This window comes from Salvelinus namaycush, chromosome 27, assembly GCF_016432855.1.
Source record: "Salvelinus namaycush isolate Seneca chromosome 27, SaNama_1.0, whole genome shotgun sequence".
Classification (NCBI taxonomy): domain Eukaryota; kingdom Metazoa; phylum Chordata; class Actinopteri; order Salmoniformes; family Salmonidae; genus Salvelinus; species Salvelinus namaycush.
In genome coordinates this window covers 26,565,361-26,589,841 of record NC_052333.1, presented here as the reverse complement: position 1 = coordinate 26,589,841, position 24,481 = coordinate 26,565,361, and the positions used below count along the sequence as shown (strand labels likewise).

At 40.1% G+C, this 24,481-nt stretch overlaps 1 protein-coding gene across 1 annotated transcript in view; it reads right to left on the bottom strand.

Annotated features, from left to right (window-relative positions):
* LOC120022309 (ras/Rap GTPase-activating protein SynGAP-like) overlaps positions 1–17,732 on the bottom strand; it is a 58,428-nt gene extending 40,696 nt beyond the window's left edge. Inside the window, exons 1-2 of the mRNA XM_038966208.1 lie at positions 17,599–17,732; positions 12,682–12,799 (exon numbers count right to left, since the gene is read on the bottom strand). Of these exons, the coding sequence (XP_038822136.1) occupies positions 12,682–12,799; positions 17,599–17,640 (160 nt within the window). The 5' untranslated portion in view covers positions 17,641–17,732. The remainder of the gene's footprint in view (positions 1–12,681; positions 12,800–17,598) is intronic.
* Positions 17,733–24,481: the final 6,749 nt, after the last annotated feature.

Genomic DNA, 24,481 nt, shown 5'->3' with positions numbered 1-24,481 from the left:
GAAGATGAGGACGCGTCCGTAGTCTGCCATCCTTCATTGAAGTAAAATAAACCGACATGTATTGTAAATGCATCACATTCCAAAGTAACTGGCTAATTAATTCAAAAGAGTTGTAGCTTTGATGCTCCCTCTGTTCTATCGTCAAATATATTTCTCAGTGGTGCTGCGTCAGACTTTATCGGTAGCTTGGAAAGATGGATTAATCGATGGCGTCGCACAGGTTGGTGATCTTGTATACATTGTCGCCCATCTCTCTTGTCGCTGTTCCTCTAGCTCCGTCACTTGCATCGAGATGATTGAGACGCAAATAGTCAGAAAGAGGCGAAGGGGGTGTTGTAAAGTGATTGGTGAAATCTCTCTCGATTATACTCTCTCTGTCTCTCGCTCTCGCGCACACACAAACACGCAGCGTAACAAGATGAGGTTACGAGAGAGGGGAAAGTGTGTGGGAAGGTTGTGCTCAATAACGGTATAGGTTTACAGGATGCACGATAGACTAAATGGTCACAAACGAATCAGACACAGCCAACCAACTACACATTCATTTTTGGCTAAAGAAAACAGCTCTCCCATGACTAAAACATTCAATTGTGTCTGAAAAGTGCCCACATCTGAGAGAAAAACAATTATGCACCTCATTGCTGGTATTATCATAAGGCTACAATCCATAGTGTAGCGTATAACAGTTGGCTATATTCAGACCCCTTGACTTCTTCCACATTTTGTTATGTTACAGCCTTATTCTAAAATTGATTACCTTGTTTTCCCCCCTCATCAATCTACACACAATACCCCATCATGACGAAGCAAAAACAGTTTTTTAAATTCTTTACAAATGTATAAAAAAAAATATCACAATTACATAAGTATTCAGACCCTTTTCTCAGTACTTTGTCTAAGCACCTTAGGCAGCGATTGCGGCCTCGAGTCTTCTTGGTTATAAGGCTACAAGCTTGGCACACCTGTATTTGGGGAGTGTCACACATTCTTCTCTCCAGATCCTCTCAAGTGCTGTTAGGCTCGATGGGGAACGTCGCTGTACAGCCATTTTCAGGTCTCTTCAGAGATGTTCGATCGGGTTCAAGTCCAGCCTCTGTCTGGGCCACTCAAGGACATTCAGAGACTTGTCCCGAACCCACTCCTGCATTTTCATGGCTGTGTGCTTATGGTCGTTGTTCTTTTGTAACGTGAACCTTTACCCCAGCCTGAGGTCCTGCGCGCTCTGGAGCAGGTTTCATCAAGGATCTCTCTGTACTTTGCTCCGTACATCTTTCCCTCGATCCTGACTAGTCTCCCAGTCCCTGCAACTGAAAAACATCCCCACAGCATGATGCTGCCACCACCATGCTTCACCGTAGGGATGGTGCCACGTTTCCTCCAGACATGACACTTGGCATTCAGGCCAAAGAGTTCAGTCTTGGTTTCATTATGGTCTGAGAATACTTTAGGTGCCTTTTGGCAAACTCCAAGCGGCTGTCATGTTCCTTTTACTTCCGTCTGGTCACTACCATAAAGGCCTGATTGGTGGATTGCTGCAGAGATGGTTGTCCTTCTGGAAGGTTCTCCCATCTCCACAGAGGAACTCTGGAGCTGTCACGTCTGCTCCCGCTCTTCCCTTCCCCTGGCGCTTGAGGGCGCCAGAATGCCTTGCATCACTCACACCTGCCATCCATCACGTACACCTGCCTTTCCTCGTCACGCGCATCAGCGTTATTGGACTCACCTGGACTCTCTTATTACGTGTTCATTTTCTCCCCTATATGTGTCAGTTCCCCAGCTCTGTTCCCCGCTTCTGCATTGATTGTTTTTTGTTTGCTAACGCTGTTTATGTCTCGTTCCATGTCCGTTATTTATTAAATGTTACTCCCCGTACCTGCTTCGTCTCTCCAGCGTCATCCTTGTGATAGATCGTGACAGAATGCAGAAGCCATCACACGAAGCATCGGGGAGTACTGGCGTTCTGGTTGGTATAGTGGCATCGGCTCTGGGTCACCACCGATGGAACCGGGGGTGCCTAGCCTGCTCGTCGGGCTTCCACGCCCTAGCAGGCTCGAGAGGTTTCCTTGCCCCGGTTGGCTCGGATGGCGCCCATCCCACGTCGGGCCTCAGCTGGATCGTCAGTTCTTGTCTGCCCAGCCGGTCCAGGAGTTTTTTGTTTGTTTGTTTTTTGTTTTGTCGGTGACGTCGGGGGTGGATTCTGCCGCCGATGGAACCGGGGGTGCCTAAGCCAGCCCGTCGAGCTTTCATGCCCTGGCTGGCTCGAGAGGTTTCATTGCCTCGGTTGGCTCGGTGGCTTCCCATCCCACGTCACACTCCACCGGATCATCGGGTTTCCTCAGCGGGATCGACAGGCGTCTTGACTCAGCCGGATCGTCAGGCTCCCATGCCTCAGCCGGCTCGCCAGGCTCTCACGCTCCTGCCGGTTCGTCGGGCTTCCACGCCTCAACCGGCTTGCCCAGCGCCCATGTCTCGGCCGGTTCGCCCAGGTGGGACGCCGGGTGGCGCCCCTAGAGGGGGGGTACTGTCACGTCTGCTCCCGCTCTTCCCTTCCCCTGGCGCTTGAGGGCGCCAGAATGCCTTGCATCACTCACTCCTGCCATCCATCACGTACACCTGCCTTTCCTCGTCACGCGCATCAGCGTTATTGGACTCACCTGGATTCTCTTATTACGTGTTCATTTTCTCCCCTATATGTGTCAGTTCCCCAGCTCTGTTCCCCGCTTCTGCATTGATTGTTTTTTGTTTGCTAACGCTGTTTATGTCTCGTTCCATGTCCGTTATTTATTAAATGTTACTCCCCGTACCTGCTTCGTCTCTCCAGCGTCATCCTTGTGATAGATCGTGACAGGAGCTCTGTCAGAGTGACCATCGGGTTCTTGGTCACCTCCCTGACCAAAGCTGTTCTCCCCGATTGCTTAGTTTGGCCGGGTGGCCAGCTCTAGGAAGAGTATTGGTGGTTACACACTTCTTCCATTTAAGATTAATGGAGGCCACTGTGTTCTTGGGGACATTTAATGCTGCAAATGTTTATGCAAAATGTTTATTCCTTCGACCTCATGGCTTGGTTTTTACACTGTCAACTGTGGGACCTTATGTAGAAAGGTGTGTGCCTTTCAAAATCATGTCCAATCAATTGAATTTACCACAGGTGGACTCCAATCGAGCTGTAGGAACATGTCAATGATGATCAGTGGAAACAGGATGCACTTGAGCTTATGTAAATAAGGTATTTCTGTTTAAAACATTTTACAAATTTGCCAACATTTCTAAAAACCTGTTTTCCCTTTGTCATTATGGGGTATTGTGTGTCGATTGATGAGGAAAAAAATTAGTTCATCAATTTTAGAACAAGGCTATAACGTAACAAAATGTGGAAAACGGGAAGCGGTCTGAATACTTTCTGAATGCACTGTAATTATATTATTTAATAATAGCCATGTCCTTGTTCCCTGGATAAATCAATTTAAAACCAAGTTATGTTATTTCATGCATGATTGATTGTGATGGTCTGTCTAACATCTGGAATCCATCTGATGGTTTCCCTCTGCTTTGTTAGCACAGCACTCAAAATAATTAGTGTAGTATTCACACCCCTTGACTTTTTTTTCACATTTTGATGTGTTACAGCCTGATTTTAAAATGGATTTTAAATTTAGATTTTTTATCACTGACCTTTACCCCATAATGTCAAAGTTGAATTATGTTTTTCCAAATGTTTCCAAATTAATTAAATATGAAAAGCTGAAATGTCTTGAGTCAACAAGTATTCGACCTCTGTTATGGCAAGCCTAAATATATTCAAGCCTAAAGAATTGCTTAAGTCACATATTAAGTTGCATGGACTCACTGTGCAATAATAGTGTTTAACATGATTTTTGAATGACTACCTCATCTCTGTACCCCATACATGCAATTATCTGTAAGGTTCCTCAGTCGAGCAATGAATTTCAAACACAGATTTAACCACAAAGACCAGTGAGGTTTGCCAATGCCTCACAAAGAAGGCATTGGAAGTTAAAAAACAGACATTGGCTATCCATTTGAGCATGGTGAAGTTATTAATTACACTTTGAATGGTGTATCAATACACCCAGTCACTACAAAGATACAGGCGTCGTTCCTAGCTCAGTTGCCGGAAAGGAAGGAAACCGCTCAAGGATTTCACCATGAGGCCAATGGTGACTTTAAAGTAGATACAGAGTTTAATGGCCATGATAGGAGAAAACTGAGGATGGATCAACAACATTGTAGTTACTCCACAACACTAACCTAATTGACAGAGTGAAAAGAAGGAAGTCTGTACAGAATACAATCTTCCAAAACATGCATCCTGTTTGCAGCAAGGCACTAAAGTAATACTGTAAAAAATTTGGCAAAGCAATTCTATTTTTCTCCTGAATACAAAGTATTATGTTTTGGGCAAATTCAATACAACACATTACTGAGTACCACTCTCCATATTTTCAAGCATTGATTTGATTTGATCATGTTATGGGTATGCTTGCAATCGTTATGGACTCAGTTTTTCAGGATAAAAAAGAAACAGAATGGCGTTAAGAACAGGCAAAATCCCAGAGGAAATCCTAGTTCAGTCTGCTTTCCACCACACATTGGGAGATGAATTCACCTTTCAGTAGGACAATAACCTACAACACAAGGTCAAATCTACACTGGAGTTGCTTACCAAGAAGACAGTGAATGTTCCTGAGTGGCCGAGTTACAGTTTTCACTTAAATCTGTTTGACAATCCATGGCAAGACTTAAAAATGACAGAACTTGAAGAATTTTTAAAAGAATAATGGCGAAAATATTGTACAATCCAGGTGTGGAAAGCTCTTAGACACTTACCAGAAAGCCTCACAGCTGTAATCCCTGCCAAAGGTTATTCTAACATGTATTGACTTAGGGGTGTGAATACCTATGTAAATGAGATATATCTGTATACATATTTTTTTATAAATTTGCAAACATTAAAAAAAGTCAGTTTGTCATTAAGGGGTATTGTGTACAGATGGGTAGAAAAATACAACATTAATTCATTTTGAATTCAGGCTGTAACACAAAATGTGGAATAAGTCAAGGGGTATTAATACTTTCTGAAGGCACTGTATTTGAAAATATGTGTCTACAGGGTGATATTTTGGCAGCTATAGCATACTGTCAGTCGACCTTTATATTTGACTCTTCAGTCATTTATATGTATTCCGTCTCTGAAGAATACTGACAGTTATACATTGTCATTGAGGCATTGGCTTAGGAAACCAACCAACACGGTTGATAAATCATATTTGACTACATAGGATATCTCCATCTGTTCAAAAGATGCTCCTCCAGCAGCAGCAGCATGTGCACTTCATTTATTACCCACAGACGTGTGTTGTTCAACCCTGGTCCTGGCGATCAACTGGATGTGTAGCCCTTTGTTGAAGACCAGTAATAACAAACCTGATTTAACTAATCAAGGGCTTGATCAGTTGTGTTCGAGCTGGGCTAGAACAAACACCTACTGTACACATCCTGGGTGTCAAAGGACCAGGATTGAAGACCACTTACACACAAATGCTGTCTCTCTGAATCTAGTAGATCTGTAGCAGCAGCACTTCATCCCACATGCTGCCACACCAAGAAACAAAATGCTAAGCATTTTGAGAGATATAATTTTCCTACAGGGTTACGGTGAAGTTTGGGCTTGGAATGCTGAAAGAATTGAAAGCAAACTCCATGCCCTACATTTCTATCAAAGTTTGTCACGTGCGCCGAATACAACAGGTAAACCTTACAGAACCATACAGTGAAATGCTTACTTACAGGCTCTAACCAATAGTGCAAAAAAGGTATTAGGTGAACAATAGGTAGGTAAAGAAATAAAACAACAGTAAAAAGACAGGCTATATACAGTAGCGAGGCTATAAAAGTTGTGAGGCTACATACAGACACCGGTTAGTCAGGCTGATTGAGGTAGTATGTACATGTAGATATGGTTAAAGTGGCTATGCATATATGATGAACAGAGAGTAGCAGTAGCATAAAAGAGGGGTTGGCGGGTGGGACACAATGCAGATAGCCCGGTTAGCCACTGTGCTGGAGCACTGGTTGGTCGGCCCAATTAGGTAGTATGTACATGAATGTATAGTTAAAGTGACTATGCATATATGATAAACAGAGAGTAGCAGCAGCGTAAAAGGAGGGGTTGGGGTGGGGGGGCACACAATGCAAATAGTCCAGGTAGCCATTTGATTACCTGTTCAGGAGTCTTATGGCTTGAGGGTAAAAACTGTTGAGAAGCCTTTTTGTCCTAGACTTGGCATTTCGGTACCGCTTGCCATGTGGTAGTAGAGAGAACAGTCCATGACTGGGGTGGCTGGGGTCTTTGACTCTTTTTTGGGCCTTCCTCTGACACCGCCTGGTGTAGAGGTCCTGGATGGCAGGCAGCTTAGCCCCAGTGATGTACTGGGCCGTACGCACTACCCTATGTAGTGCCTTGCGGTCAGAAGCCGAGCAGTTGCCTTACCAGGCAGTGATGCAACCAGTCACGATGCTCTCGATGTTGCAGCTGTAGAACCTTTTGAGGATCTCAGGATCCATGCCAAATCTTTTTAGTTTCCTGAGGGGGAATAGGCTTTGTCGTGTCCTCTTCACGACTGTCTTGGTGTGTTTGGACCATTCTAGTTTGTTGTTGATCAACAATGGATAGAGTAGGTCTAAACGTATAACACGTAATTCAACCACTGATGCAGATGGCTTTTGTTAAACAAAACACCCTCACTAAACTGAAGGATTCTTATTACACACATCTTTGAATGAACACATAACTGCAAAAATTGTATTCTGACAACCTGTTCCATGTTCTACAGTAGTTTAGTCCAGATGGGACGGTGTTAGCCAATCATGGTTCCTGGATCCAACCAAGCCAGACATGTGGGGGATAAATCAGTATTCCCAGTTTCCATGACAACTGTACTGTATGACTATGAATATTCTCCTTTTAACTGCAGGCAGCACAAAAGGAGATTTTTACTTGAAGAGGAGGAAAATAGAGGAACATGGAGTGAGAAGAGAGATAGGTCAAAGCAATGGTGGCGTAAAAATAAACTGAACGGGTTACTATTTAACAGACTTCAGCCTGGTTATTACCATGGTTACCATTAGGAGAGAGATGTACTTTGACCTCGGTAATGTTGCAGTATCAGTTTATTTCCCCCCACTATATTATTATAATTCCTTTATTTTAAACATACACGGAAAATGCCTATTATCATATCAAGGTTTATCTGTGCTCATCTCCTGGACTATTAAAATGCCTGATACGTAATTGCTACTAAAACTGGCTAGTTTGGGGCGAAAGGTAGCCTATTGGTTAGAGCGTTGGACTTGTAATCAAAAGGTTGCAAGATCGATCCCCAAGCTGACAAGGTAAAACTCTGTTGTTCTGCCCCTGATCAAGGAGGGTTAACCCACTGTTCCTAGGCTGTCATTGAAAATAAGAATTTGTTCTAAACTCTTGCCTAGTTAAATAAAGGTCAAATAAATTTTAAAAAATGGCACAAAAAGACACTTGTCAGCTGATGTCAAGACAAAAAAAAAATCACATTTGAATTGGGCATTACCCTATTTCATCAAAACTGGTTACTAGGAATATCTAGAAAAGTATCAAATTGTTCAGTGTAAAAGCATTCATGCATTACGAAAGATGCATGTTTGAACTGATGTACAGTTCAGGTTTGATTTGTATGAATTTCATACAACCTATAGTTTCATACGGGCAGTGTAGGACCTCATTTGGCACAAGTGCTGCTTTTTTTACATAGACCAAATGGGGCCCAATGTATTGTAGGATATCGTTAAAGTACAGATTCAAACCAATCACAGGACACTGCTGATGTGTAAAACATCTGATGGTGTTCTTCCCTCGTTGCGCTGCGACTGCAAGAGCACCAATTGTATCACCCACGTTTTGTAAGTGAATACTTCGAGGGCACTGTATATATACAGTACCAGTCAAAAGTTTGGACACACCTACTCATTCAAGGGTTTTTCTTTATTTTTACTATTTTCTACATTGTAGAATAATAGTGAAGACATCAAAACTATGAAATAACCCAAAAAGGATTATTCAAAGTAGCCACCCTTTTCCTTGATGACAGCTTTGCAAACTCTTGGCATTCTCTCAACCAGCATCACCTGGAATGCTTTTCCAATAGTCTTCAAGGAGTTCCCACATACATATGCTGAGAACTTGTTGGCTGCTTTTCCTTCACTCTGCGGTCCAACTCATCCCAACCATCTCAATTGGTTTGAGGTCGGGTGATTGTGGAGGCCAGGTCATCTGATGCTGCACTCCATCACTCTCCTTCTTGCTCAAATAGTCCTTACACAGCCTGGAGGTGTGTTGAGTCATTGTCCTGTTGAAAAACAGATGATAGTCCCGCTAAGCACAAACCAGATGGGATGGAGTATCGCTGCAGAATGCTGTGATAGCCATGCTGCTTAAGTGTGCCTTAAATTCTAAATAAATCACTGAAAGTGTCATCAGCAAAGCACCTCCATACCATCACACCTCCTCCATGCTTCACGGTGGGAACCACACATGCGGAGATCATCAGTTCACCTATTCTGCGTCTCACAAAGACAAGGCGGTTGGAACCAAAAATCTAAAATTTGGACTCATCAGACCAAAGGACATATTTCCACCGGTCTAATGTCCATTGCTTGTGTTTCTTGGCCCAAGCAAGTCTCTTCTTCTTATTGGTGTCCTTTAGTAGTGGTTCTTTGCAGCAATTCGACCATGAAGGCCTGATTCACACAGTGTCCTCTGAACAGTTGATGTTGAGATGTGTCTGTTACTTGAGAGCCAGTTTCATCATAGTGCTTGATGGTTTTTGAGACAATACTTTAACTTTAAAAGTTCTTGAAATTTTACGGATTCACAGACCTTCATGTCTTAAAGTAATGAAGACTGTCCTTTCTCTTTGCTTATTTGAGCTATTCTTGCCATAATATGGACTTGGTCTTTTACCAAATAGGGCTATATTCTGTACACCACCCCTACCTTGTCACAACACAACTGATTGGCTCAAACACATTAAGAAGGAATGAAATTCCGCAAATTTATGTTTAACAAGGCACACCTGTTAATTAAAATACATTCCAGGTGACTACCTCATGAAGGTGGTTGAGAGAATGCCTAGAGTGTGCAAAACTGTCATCAAGGCAAAGGGTGGCTACTTTGAAAAATCTCAAATATAAAATATATTTTGATTTGTTTAACACTTTTTTGTTTACTACATGATTCCACATGTGTTATTTCATAGTTTGATGTCTTCACTATTACTTTACTATGTAAAAAATTGTAAAAATAAAGAAAAACCCTTGAATGAAATGGTGAGTACAAACTTTTGACTGGTACTGTATATACAGTTGAATTCGGAAGTTTACATACACTTAGGTTGGAGTCATTAAATCAAAATTTTCAACCACTCCACAAATTTCTTGTTAACTTCTTATGGCTGCAGGGACAGTATTGAGTAGCTTGGATGACAGCTTTTTTCCATCTACGTAACATTGCAAAAATCAGAAATTTTCTGTCCAAAAATGATGCAGAAAAATTAATCCATGCATTTGTTACTTCTAGGTTAGACTACTGCAATGCTCTACTTTCCGGCTACCCGGATAAAGCACTAAATAAACTTCAGTTAGTGCTAAATACGGCTGCTAGAATCCTGACTAGAACCAAGAAATTTGATCATATTACTCCAGTGCTAGCTTCCCTACACTGGCTTCCTGTTAATAACCTTTTCTCAATAGGGGGTGCTGTTTGCACTTTTAAATAATTTCGTTCCCAAATTAAACTGCCTCGTACTCAATTCTTGCTCGTACAATATGCATATTATTATTACTATTGGATAGAAAACACTCTCTAGTTTCTAAAACCGTTTAAATTATATCTGTGAGTAAAACAGAACTCGAGTTGGAGCAATTTTCCTATGAGGAAGTGAGAAATCTGAAATCTGCAGGCTGTTCTGAGGTCGGTTTATTAATTTGCATGTCTTCTATTGGTTGAGATGCACTGCATACGCCTTCCCCTGGATGTCAGCAAATAGTGAGAATTGGAATGGAGTTGCTAGGCAGATCTGAGGCCTTATAAATGGGCTGGCAACGTGGGGTCCTCTCTTTCTTCCCTTCGCCATGGCGCAAGACAGACCTCAGGATGGCGTTCTAGAAAGCTCCCGTTATAGCCCTTAGATATATCCGGCTCTGATTTTATTCGATATAGGTGTTAAAGACATCATAATGTTGTTATTTTAAACCGAGTTATATCAGTTTATATCAGTATATTGCGATTTTCGGGTATTTATTTGTGCTGCGTTCTAGGGAGTTGGGCACGTCTGGCCCACATGGCTAATGCTACTTTACTGCTAATTCCAAAGTTGAAGGCGACAATCTACAACCGAGCAACGATTCTTTTGGAAAAAGGACAACTTGCCCAAGATTCTGATGGGAGCTCATTAAAAAGTAAGAACTATTTATGATGTTAATTCGTTGTTCTGTTGAAAAATGTAAAACTCATATTCCGCCATTAATTTCGGTGCGGTCTCGCTTTAACGCACGCTGTATGTCGTAGTAACGTTAATTTTAAAAATCTAACACAGCGATTGCACTACGAACTAATGTATCTTTCATTTGCTGTCCAACCTGTATTTTTTAGTCAAGTTTAAATTTAGTTACTGATTAGATTAGGTGCCTCTCCCAAGATTTCTCCCGACATATTGTTGGCAGCTTGGCTACTATTCTCATTGTATAACCACGATTTGTGCCGCTAAATATGCACATTTTCGAACAAACTCTATATGTATTGTGTAATATGATGTTATAGGACTGTCATCTGAAGAAGTTTGAGAAGGTTAGTGAAAAAATTATTATCTTTTGCTGGTTTATTCGTTATCGCTATTGTTGGCTTGAATCAATGCTGTTGTGTGGTTGGCTATTGTAGTAAGCTAATATAATGCTATATTGTGTTTTCGCTGTAAAACACTTAAAAAATCTGAAATATTGGCTGGATTCACAAGATCTTTGTCTTTCATTTGCTGTACGCTGTGTATTTTTCATAAATGTTTTATGATGAGTATTTAGGTAATTCACGTTGGTCTCTGTAGTTATTCTAGTTGCTTTGGTGAGAGTTGTGATGGTGGCTGCAATGGTAAACTATGATTTATACCTGAAATATGCACATTTTTCTAACAAAACATATGCTATACAATAAATATGTTATCAGACTGTCATCTGATGAAGTTGTTTCTTGGTTAGTGGCTATTTATATTTTTATTTGGTCGAAATTGTGATAGCTACCTATGCAGGAAAAAAATGGTGGGAAAAAAAAGTTGTGTCTTTTGCTATCGTGGTTAGCTAATAGATTTACATATTGTGTCTTCCCTGTAAAACATTTTAAAAATCAGAAATGATGGCTGGATTCACAAGATGTGTATCTTTCATCTGGTGTCTTGGACTTGTGATTTAATGATATTTAGATGCTAGTATTTACTTGTGACGCTATGCTAGGCTATGCTAGTCAGCTTTTTTACTGATGGGGGTGCTCCCGGATCTGGGATTGTGTGCAAGTAGAAGTTTTAAGGCAAGGGCTGATTTCAAGGTTTTACTGTTAACCTATAAAGCGTTACATGGGCTTGCTCCTACCTATCTTTCCGAGTTGGTCCTGCCGTACATACCTACACGTACGCTACGGTCACAAGATGCAGGCCTCCTAATTGTCCCTAGAATTTCTAAGCAAACAGCTGGAGGCAGGATATGGATAATTCAATAAATCAGATTTGCTAAAGTGCAAAAGTTTAGCATTTTGAAATGTGCCTCCATGCACCCTCTGTGACTGCCAGGAAGATTTAACTTAATCCTGACATTTCTCCAAGTTTTCACCATCATTGTAAAGCCCTACTTATTTTATTGCTTTGACAAAGTAATTTCTGAAGATTATTATTTATTTCATGTGATTAGTGATTCATTTACGTCTGTCCCTCATTTTAAGGTCAACCCTGTTATGTGAACTGAACTCTCATTTTAATATGGTGAAACTATTCCTTTTGAATCATTTTTTTCAAAAGAAACATTGAACATCTCATAGGTAAATCATAGCGTAAAAGCAGGTGAGCTGGTTCTACTCTTTTTTGGCAGTTTTCTGGTGTTTTGTGGTAGTAGTATAGTAGTATAATGAAAAATACTTATAATATTTTGAAGCTGACAAATACCAATACCGTCAAAGTGTTGTTTGACATAGCGCATCACGTCAATGCATCACTTAAACAACAAAAGACTACAGTACTTAAACTGCAAGTGGGCACTTCTTATTTACTGTATTCGAGATGTGACCTTGAATGTGTGCTACTGAGGGTTTATAATATATAATTTGATTTCACTGACACATAAAAAGGCACAGAGAAGGAGTGCAAAAAAGAAGGGTAACCAACAGTATGCTTTCATAGCGCTGTATTTCATTTGTCTCCAACAAATACAATGGCTTGGGAACTGCAAGGATGCATGTACCAAACCAGAGCTTGCAGATATCCAGAAAAAAAACTATGTATTTGAATTGGTGCTATTGAACTGCAATGCACTTACATAGTTTGCACTTTGCAATCCAGTACAAATCTTTTCGGTATGGGTTCTACATACCTATCTCAGGGTGCTGATTTCTCCCCTCCACCGGCACACTGACTGTCCTTCGGAGCAGCTTGGTGCGCTCACTGCGCTGAGAGCCTGAGCGACGCTCATGCATCAGTAAAGGGTGAACCTAAGGTAAGAACAGGAGGTCAGATAGGTCAAGGTCCGGCTGAAAACCCATCTCTAAAGATTGTGCCTTGGACACTCCACGCCTGACCATCGCTCCTCCTAGCACTTTTCCTACATACTGTATAAATCACTTGTGTTGGGCACTAAAGCCTCACTTTGTTTAGCTGTTGTACTGTAAGAAAAAGGTGATTGCACAGGATCTTAAACTATGGATCATTTCATTTATGCTAAATGATCATATCAAACCAGAGCATATCATGTATAAGAAAAAGTTAGTTGTGTAACAAAGCTAAATGTTTTTTATTTGTATTTATTTACGTCAATTTCACTGGTGTAAATGTTTCAGAGTTAGCTTCATATTACTTGATATTTGTGTATTTAACATAATAAAGCAATAAACTGAAAACCTCCCCTACTGAAATCCAGATCGTTGAGAGTTGAGCATCTCAAGGACCAGGGGCATTTTCCACCCACACTTAAAATAAAGGCTAGCACAACACAGTCCCAATGTGGTTTACAGGTCAAATTGCTTTTCAACACGCAAAGCCTTACCCAGAAGCACTTTGTCTCTATGTGAAACAAATAGTTAACAAAGTGAATAGGTTGGCATTAAAGCTACATTCTGGTGTTTAATAAAACAATAAACTGCCACTTGCATTGGTATACAGCTGAGGGATGGGGATAGGGAAATGTAAACCCTCTCAAATTCTTAAACAGCACAGACTGACATCCACATTATCGTTTTACACATTTAGAAAATATACATTGATTGTTTATATGTGTGTTGCTTGTAAACAATGTCACCTTATTTGGATTATTATATAGAACGGATGTTGTGCTAAGCTCATGATGCATTTAGAAGTTATATTCTTTAGGAATCAATTGGTAAATAAATATCCATTCATTTAAATTACCATTGTAAAGATTTCAAAATCCCAGACTATACCTTTAATGTTTGTATTGTATTTAATGTTTTGTATTGTATTTCATCATATTACTAACCATCAGTCTTGTATCATTTCCTGAAATCATGAGACCGGAGGCAACTCAAGTCACTTTAACTATGTAAACTTCAGAGCTGCCAATATCTCTTCAAAATCAGGCTTGTTGACCTTGTCTCTGAAAATATGAATTTATCATATACTGTAGGTTACTGTGACCTCTAAAACCATGCCGCACATACTGTATTAAGTGTCATATTACATCATTTGTGAGCCATTCTTATGTCCCCTATGCTCTCTGTAAATGCTAGCTTTGTTGCTTCTCTTATTCGTTGAAATTGTAACATTTTCCCAAATATTGCACTGAATTAAAATATTCCATCCCACATATTTCATTGAGTTCATTTGACTATATACAGTTGTTTGACATACCACAGAGAGAAAAGTAGATGTCTCAGCACAACCTCAATGAACTTGGAGAGCTACTGTACATTATATTTAATGGGTTCTGCTGTTAGCTGGGGCAAAGAGCCCTTGGCTAATGGACAGTGAAACGACAAGAGTGTGTGGTCCGAAATAGCTTCTCCCACAGGTATTTCCCCAGCCAGGTGACATGAGCCAGCACTGGTAACTGCATCACCAGAAAGTGCTGAAGTTTAGAGAGAGAAATTCTATTCACATTGTGATACTGTGCCATAGTAAATAGCAGAAAACACCAAAAAATTGAGCTCAGGTAACATTAGCAATGACAAATTGCCATTCCAATTGACTTAAGATCTACTAAGTTGAATGTAAGTTGAATAGCTGTTTTCCTTTATTCAGAAGTACAGTACTGCACATCTTTTTTAAGTGCACTACCCCAGTAGGTGCAGCAAGTAAAATACATATTGGGGATGTTTTGTATGACTATAATTAATAATGAACTATATTAAATGCTTGTACACTATGTTCTCAGATCAATAGATTAATGTAATCCCCTATCCCATCTAGATACACACTTAAGGAAAAGGTTATATAAGTAGAGGAATTCCTCTCATTTTCATAGAAAACCCTAACCCTCAAACAATTCATATGAATCACCTGTGTATGATTACGATCAGGTTCAATTTACAATAAAAAATTGTCTCCCTGACTGGGGGGGTCTTTGTAAGAGTACCTGCCATATCAATTAAGAAGAGGAACGATTATTTTGGGATACCACATTGTAAAGCTGAATAATGTCTCCCTCCAATGGCTAGTTTTGGGACTTCATCTCTCACATCTGGGCTTCTCTGTTATTGATGGGCCCGTGACGTATTCCACAAATCTGCCCAATTCTACTTTCCTACTCGGAACTAACAAAACACTGATACATTGCATTGCATCATGAATGCATTAGCTTGTGCTAATTTCCAGCATCAGTCCATATAAGGGTTGTAAAATAGGAGTATTCAAGTAGGGGAAAGAAAAGAAAAAAATACAACAAAATGGTATCAAACAATAACATGCTTGCTGTTCTTTATACTAGCTATTCCTTAAATCTGCTCTTACCCACTTGATGAGACACCTCATATTAACTAAATAATTCAATACCCCCACTTGGACCTAATGGAAACACAGAACTTAAAATAAATAATTGCGCTAGGGATATAATGTGGATGTACAGCTCTATGGCTGCGTTTACACAGGCAGCCAATTCTGATCTTTTTTTCACTCAAAGGTATTTTGATCAATCAGACCAGCTCTGCGTGAGCTCTGATGTGATAGGTGAAAGACAATTAGTGCTGTAAAAATATCAGAATTTGGCGCCCATTCGACACCTCATTCAATACAACCTGTATTAGCTGCCCACTGCGGTACCTCGTTTTTCGCCCCTGTCTCTCAATCGGAGACTGATAAAGACCTAGGTAGCCTGGTGTATGGACTCTCTAGTAGCGTTATAAAGTTTAAACACATCACCTTTAATACGGTTTGGCCCTGAAAGTTCAGTAACAGAAAAAAAGTAGGACCTAGCCTGGTTACTCAAATTATCTAAATGGTACCTTTATTGGTTAGGGACAACACTCCAATCCAAACAGGGGTTAGGTGTGTTAAGCTAGTGCACCATACCCATATACAGTGCATTCGGAAAGTATTCAGACCCTTTGACCTTTTCCACATTTTGTTACGTTACAGCCTTATTCTAAAATTGATGAAATAGTGTTTTTCCTCATCAATCTACACACAATACCCCGTAATGACAAAGCAAAAACAGGTTTTTACAAATGTTTGCAAATGTATTACAAAAAAAACCTGATATCACATTTACATAAGTATTCAGACTCTTTACCCAGTACTTTGTTGAATCACCTTTGGCAGTGATTACAGCCTTGAGTCATCTTGGGTATGACGCTACAAGCTTGGCACACCTGTTGTTGGGGAGTTTCTTCCATTCTTCTCTTCAGATCCTCTCAATCTCTGTCAGATTGCATGGGGAGCGTTGCTGCAGAGCTATTTTCAGGTCTCTCAAGAGATGTTTGATTGGGTTCAAGTCCGGGCACTGGCTGGGCCACTCAAGGACATTCAGAGACTTGTCCCGAAGCAACTCCTGCGTTGTCTTGGCTGTGTGCTTTTTGTCGTTGTCCTATTGGAAGGTGAACCTTTGCCCCCATCTGAGGTCCTGAGTGCTCTGGAGCAGGCTTTCATCAACGATCTATCTTTACTATACTCTGTTCATCTTTCCCTCGACCCTGACTATTCTCCCAGTCCCTGCCGCTGAAAAACATCCCCACAGCATGATGCTGCTACTACCATGCTTCACCGTAGGGATGGTGCCCGGTTTCCTCCAGATGTGATGCTTGGCATTCAGGCCAAAGAGTTCAATCTTGGTTTCATCAGACCAGAGAATCTTTTTTCTCATGGTCTGAGAGTCCTTTAGGTGCCTTTTGGCAAACTCCAAGCGGGCTGTCATGACCCTTTTACTGAGGAGTGGCTTCCGTCTGGCCACTCTACCATAAAGGCCTGATTGGTGGAGTGCTGCAGAGATGGTTGTCCTTCAGGAAAGTTCCTCCCATCTCCACAGAGCAACTCTGGAGCCCTGTCAGAGTGACCATCGGGTTCTTGGTCACCTCCCTGACCAAGGCCCTTCTCCCCAAACTGCTCAGTTTGGCTGGGCGACCAGCTCTATGAAGAGTCTTGGTGGTTCAAAACTTTGTCCATTTAAGATTGATGGAGGCCACTTTGTTCTTGGGGACCGTCTTGGTTCCCAGATCTATGCCTCGACACAATCCTATCTCGGAGCTCTACAGACAATTCCTTCGACCTCATGACTTGGTTTTTGCTCTGACATGCACTGTCAACTGTGGGACCTTATATAGACAGGTGTGTACCTTTCCAAATCATGTCCACACAGGTGAATTCCAATCAAGTTCTAGAAACATCTCAAGGATGATCAATGGTAACAGGACGCACCTGAGCTCAATTTCGAGTATCATAGCAAAGTATTTGAATACTTATGTAAATAAGGTATTTTTGTTATTAAAAAATTATAAATTTGAAAATGTTTCTAAAATCCTGTTTTCGCTTTGTCATTATTGGGTATTGTGTGTAGATTTATGAGGAAAAACATTTATTTTATCCATTTTAGAATAAGGCTGTAACAATAACAAAATGTGGAAATATTGAAGGGGTCTGAATACTTTCCAAATATACTGTACCTGTAGGTAAATAAATCAGTGATCAATGTGGACTATCAACCCATCAGGTAGACTCTCTAGTCAATCAAATACATTCACTGACCAATTAAGAGCTAGGGAGAAATGAAAATCAGCAGGACTGTGGTTGTCTGCCATGTCCTGCATGTGTTTGTCTCTGGTGAACAAGATGTAGGTATTCATCCTACCTCCTCCTGGTCAAACATGTAGCGCTGACTCCCGGTTCTCATCGAGCGGCGTAGGTTCCAACCGGGGGAATCATAAGCCAGCCCATTGGAAGGGGTCTGGGGCCGCGAGGACAACGGGGAGGCACACCTTCCATCTTAGAATGAGATAAATATGAATTAGTGAATTAACTTTTTTATATAGGAAAAGAACAGCACAGCAGCTAGGATCAATAGCACAATTGACAATGCCAGAAAAATAATACTTTATTTTTTCTCCAGGAGGTAGCAGCAGAGCTTCCATTTTTTACTTGTTAGAAATAGAGTTGGCAATCAGGTCTACTGATTGTCCTGAAAATAAAATAGACCTGTCCTCAATTCAGAAACTTCCATGAGATAGAAAGACAGCGGTGTCTTTTGACAAAAAAGTAAGAGACCTGATATATATCTGTGCTGCCTCATGATACAGAAACTGGCTCCTGACCAAGTGGGCTGTTCTGGCTCGGACAAGGCTTACTAATAATATATCATTTTATATACAATAAGTTGCTTGTTTACTGGCAAGTTGGAGATACAAACAGCTAATCCTCTTTCACGATTAGTTGTCTTTCTCAGTAGATGAAAACAAACAATTGAACACCACCACGCATCCCTGCACCATTTATTTTGGGGTGTTATAATAAAGTACAGAAGTAGTAGACTAAGCAGCATTCTTCAAATACTACAGATAAATACATTTTTTAAAGGCTGAATAGTGCACCTTTAATGTTACGCAATAAGTCTATACGTACCACAGCAGTGTGCTCAAATCTAGGAGACAGGGATGCACGACAAAAACTACAACATTGACATTAATAAAATGGACATACTCTTGTGTATTGTATTTGGCAATATAGCAAATGTTTATGGAAAGGTATGTGACATTTAAATTCTGTGTTAATTCTCCATTGGTGCAATGACAATGATAAAAATAATAATAGAGAACCATTTCTGTAATTTGCCCATTCATTGTGCTGGGAGGATAGCCAAGCAACACAATTATTATCCACCTACTTGGAGGTATGGTGATTTTCATACAAGAATGCAATACTGTATATACAATTTGACTGTGTGTCATATTTTGTGCACTGTTAAAGTTGCACATCCAGAAATAGAGAAGGAGTGCACAGGAAGCTAAAATTTTGCTCTGGCGATGTCACTTCCGCAACACCCACTCCTTCACTCGCTCGCTCTCACTCACACACACACACCCAGCCCATCGCCATGGCAACTGACAAAAGAATAGACTGTAAGGGACTGCTGGAGGTAAAGATGATCTGCAAAAGATAGAGCGAGAGATTCCAAGCAGGATGAAGAGAGAAATGGAAAGAGGAAAATGGGTTCGAGAGAGGATAGGGCTAGCGTTCCAAAGGAGAGGAAGAGAAGAGAACATCTGATAGAACTAGCTACCTAAAGGGGAAATTGAGGTTTGTGAACCATTGACAGTGGAAAAGGTGGAAGAGAGAGATAGTAGAAGGGGGAGGAACTAAAGGAAAGAAGGGCACTATTTTTTAAGTGAAGCCCACACTGTCTCCATGGCAACCCTGATAAACGTGAACAAGTGACTAGTCTCCTCCCTCTCTTGTCCTCTCTAGTCTTTAAATGTACAATATCGCATGTAGTATGTAGGAGGCCCTGCAGATTCCAAAAGTAGAAAGTAGATATTCCACCACTGTAGTTTTGTGTGGGCTTGTGATAACCTTGACCACTACACACCGGGAACATTATTCTGTGACTATGAAACAATCATATTTTTTCCTTATGGCTTACCCCTCCCCCTCTCTTTTTACCCATCTGTCCCTATTTCCTTCCCTTTCCTCCCCTGCATTTCACTCTCTCCCACTCTCTCAATTTTTCTAAACTAACATATGGATTTGTTTTCAGCTGGTTATAACAAGGATCACTTAGCTATTTGAGTTTGAATTTTAAGACCCCTTAAGGTATCAAAAAAATATTTTTTTTGGGGGGGGGGATAAAACATTGAATTTGGCATTACTGCTATTAGCCAATAGAAACACAGTGAATAACAGATTCTAAAGAAGTTTGTTGTGACGTGTCTGTCCTATATCTGAGAGATATAAGAAAGAATCCATTTTTTCCCCAGATTTTTTTTTCATGTAATTATCCTATTATTTTAGGCAGTAAACTATCTCCATATATACTTCCATAATTTTTTTAAACTGGTACCGGGACCTTCAGACGAGGCTTGAAAGACTTGTGCATGTCCTTGAGCAAAACGGAGAACACCATCGTGTTTGTTAGAGTCTCATCTTTCAATGGAGTGGCCATGATAGTTTAGGCCAAACTGTTCGGACGCTACAGACGTTTTCGTGAGAAGACCGATTTTCGGGAAGGCTCATGGTCTGATAAACACTGCTCTGGCTCTGCCACCTTTCACCGCAGCTGTGGATGTGCGTTATTGCCGGATGCAGTGGATTGATGGGGATTTTTTTAATTATGTAAATTGTTTTATTATGTTGTGCAATGTTGTTACTGTAGTAGCTTCAGCATTGTTTATAGAGTAACTTAATATAAAGTGATATCAGGAATTCAGATTCCACTTCACACTTTTGAATGCATGTATCTGTATGTCGTGTCTGTCCGCACAGGTACAGTACCAGTCAAAAGTTTGGACACACTTACTCATTCAAGGGTTTTTCTTTATTTTTTACATTGTAGAATATGTGTCCATATGTGTTATTTCATAGTAGTGATGTCTTCACTATTATTCTACAATGTAGAAAATAGTGAAAATAAAGAAAAAACCTTGAATGAGTAGGTGTGTCCAGATTTTTGACTGGTACTGTATACCTATGCCGCCCGCCTAGTGGATTGACCCACTTCAGCACCATGCCGCTGTCCTTAAGTGCTCCCCAGTGTCTAGGGAGTTCAAACCATTTCAGCACCACAGCATTGTCCACACTGCTCTCACAGCCTCACACCCCCACACCTGTAAACAATTGATCTAATTCACATCACAACCATGGTCAAATCCATGCTAACGCTAACGGGGTATGAAGTAGAAATGCTCCATTGAAGTGATTAATGGAAAATCGTGCCAAAACATATCAACCGTCCAAGGCTGGAATTCTATCAACCCCCCCCCCCCCCCCCCCCCATAGCAATATTCATGTATATTCATGTGTTTGTTCATAAACTTCACCACTTCACCTCATGCACACACACTTCTTATTCTGAACAATGATAGCATACCTGTGAGTGGAGTCTACCTGGTAATAGTTGTAGGTCTTTATATAGTAACCAAGACCAATGGCCAGGCCACATGAATCAGGTTTTATTGGGTAGCATTGGGAACCACAGCACTTGATTGTGTTCACTTAGTTGTTAATGAGTTGAGGGAGTTTAAATCAAGAGGTCATCTGCAGCTAAGTATAGACTTTAGTCAATACATTAGCCTCAAAAGACCTGCGTACATCTGAATACATCCATTGCTCTACTACATGACTGCTAGGGTGGAACAAACTGGGACAGAGTAATGTTTAAAAGTAGCGATCTGACATACTCACAAAAGGTTATAAGAAAGTGGCCAGATTAGCAACAGGAAAGAGCTTGTGTAAAACAATACAAGGCCAAGACAAAAGCCACTGCACACAATGGACTACTATGGAATATATTTTATTTAACCGGAATGTTCCATTGATGTTTGAATACTTCTTTCCAAAGGGAGGCATATTTGATCCATTTAAAACAACTACAGTGCTGCATAAAAACAGAAATATCAATAAATGCCCACCATCATTGTAAAACATGAAGGCTTTGTCATCCAGACCTGAAAAGGGTAGCTTTAGCCTTGAACTCCTCTATCTGGATAAAGTACTCTAAATCGAACAAATTCTGGAGATTATGCCAAGATCAAGAAAATGTGAAAACTAAAAGCTGTTGTACCAAGTTCTGTGGTCTGGCCCTTGGCACCTGGTATAGCAACTTAACTTACACAGTAAAATCGCAAGAGTTCGTTCAACTTTATGGAGTCAAATGTAACACTATTTGGAAGTTTATAGCGTCCCACCCGCATTTTGCATTAAAACTACTCTGGTCAAGGTGTTTATATCTTTGGTATTCAAACGACAATAACTGGAGGAATTATCCAACTCGCCGAGAGTTGCTTAAATTGAACTCCAAATTCTATTTTAAGTGTCATTTTTAATCTTTTACATTTTTTTAAATTTTTGCATTAACAATCAACTCCAGCCGAGTACATTTCTCTTTCAGTTGACGTCCTTTGAGTTATAAGGGTGTAAAGCTATATTTAAATATTTCTTAATTTGTAACATTATAGTGGTTTGCAATGTAATATCCAATCTCTATTGGAATCCAACTTGCAGGAAGTTATCCAGCCCTTTTACATTTCCCCAAATTTGCATTTAGCATACATGTCATAGTAGGGAAGAAAATACAGTATTTGGAGACTACCTACACACCATGTAAACTGGAACAACTATCTCACTAACTGTTGCTATAAATCCAACCACTTAAAGATTGGATTAGTTTAGAAAAATGTTTAGCATAAAATCAAAAACAATCAAAGTACATGCAAAAAACAGATAATGAAAAAACAATTTAAAAAATCACATCTGATTTAACTCCCTGTCTCTGGTTACTCTTAATGGAGTTAAAAGTACTCTGTCCCAATCAACTCCAGTTGTCAACACTAACTTCAGGGTCTCTTGAGGGTTAATATAACTCCCAGTAGAGTCAATTTAAGCCAAATGTCTTTAACATTGGGATTTCAACTATCCTTGATTTACTGTGTAGTTGGGATGATCTGAGGTTATAAGAACCATGGCTGGTCTGGGTCAAGGAACAGAGGTACATTTACCAGTTATATATACAGTACCAGTCAAAAGTCTGGACACACCTACTCATTCAAGGGGTTTTCTTCCATTTTTACTATTTTCTACATTGTAGAATAATAGTGAAGACATCAAAACTATGAAATAACACATATGGAATCATGTAGGAACCAAAAAAGTGTTAAACAAATCAAAATATATTTTATATTTGAGATTCATCAAAGTAGCCACCCTTTGCCTTGATGACAGCCTTGATGACAGCTAAGTTCACTGAGTGAATCAGGCCTTCGTGCTCGAATTGCTGCAAATAAACCACAGCATTCTGCAGCAATACACCATCCCATCTGGTTTGCACTTAGTGGGACAAACATTTGTTTTTCAACAGGACAATGACACAACACACCTCCAGGCTATGTAAGGGCTATTTGACCAAGAAGAAGAGTGAGAGTGCTGCATCAGATGGCCTGGCCTCCACAATCACCCGACCTCAACTCAGTTGAGATGGTTTGGGATGAGTTGGACCGCAGAGTGAAGGAAAAGCAGCCAACAAGTGCTCAGCATATGTGGGAACTCCTTCAAGACTGTTGGAAAAGCATTCCAGGTGAAGCTGGTTGAGAGAATGCCAAGAGTGTGCAAAGCTGCCATCAAGGCAAAGGGTGCCTACTTTGAAGAATCTCAAATATAAATATACTTTAATTTGTTTAACACTTTTTTGGTTACTTCATGATTCCATGTGTTATTTCATTGTGTTGATGTCTTAACTATTATCATACAATATAGAAAATAGTAAAAAATAAAGAAAAAACATTGAATGAGTAGGTGTGTCCAAACTTTTGACCCGTACTGTATGTGTGAGGGGCATCAAGTCTCAACATGCCATGATACAAAGTGTCCAACACGTGCAGTGTCAACTGATGCATGTATATAGATTATTTCCCTAAAATCAGTTCTGGCAGACACTAGTCTTTTCTGTTGTCAAAAACTTTGCCTTAAAAAATAAATAGGATATAGGCTATGGAGAGCCATGGTCGGGTTCACTTGGGTATATCAACTGTAGTTACATAGACCAGAGAAAGTCAAACAGGAACCAACCTGGACTGGAGGGACACGTTTGAATTTTGGACCCAGACCTGTTTGGAACCCCGGTAGGGTCAGAATACAGGTTCTGAGGGACCCGTGAAGACCTTTACTGCATACTGTTTGTATGTGGGATGAATGACTGTGTGAGCTTTGGTGGTAACTATCACCCTCAGCACCTAAAGAGATTGTGAATATTGTGGATACATTATAACTGGCTAATTTGGGTAGCTACCTTGAAGAATCTTGAAGAAATATAAAATATTATTTTGATATGTTTAACATTGTTTTTGGTTACTACATGATTCCATATGTGTTATTTCATAGTTTTGATGTCTTCACTAGTATTCTTCTATTTAGAAAAACCCTTGAATGAGTAGGCGTGTCCAAACTTTTGACTGGTACTGTATATGTAACAAAAAAGCTGAAAAACCAACAAAAAATACTATTTTTGTCATCGGAAGCATTAATGCATTAAAAATGCATTAATAAAAAAATATGTTATAAAAAATTATTAAAAACAACTACAGGTGACATTATAGTCATGTGGTCCAGTGTAAACTATCACTCCAACACTAAACATGTCAAAATGGGTTGGTAGTGTACGAATGTAAAGATGTTTTTATATAGTTTAACATGGTTATTATTTACAGATATAAACTTCCGCAAACTGAAAAAATAAATACAGCCCCTTCAGAAAGTATTCAACCACTTGACTTTTTACACATTTTGTTGTGTTACAGCCTGAATTTTAAAAACGTGTGTCACTGGCCTACACACAATACCCCATAATGTCAAAGTGGAATTATGTTGTTAGAAATGTTTACAAATTAATTAAAAAAGAACATCTGAAATGTCTTGAGTCATTTAAGCCCTTTGTTATGGCAAGCCTAAATTAGTTCAGGAGTAAAAATTTGTTTAACAAGTCACATAATAGGTTGCATGGACTCAATATATGTGCAATAATAGTGTTTCAC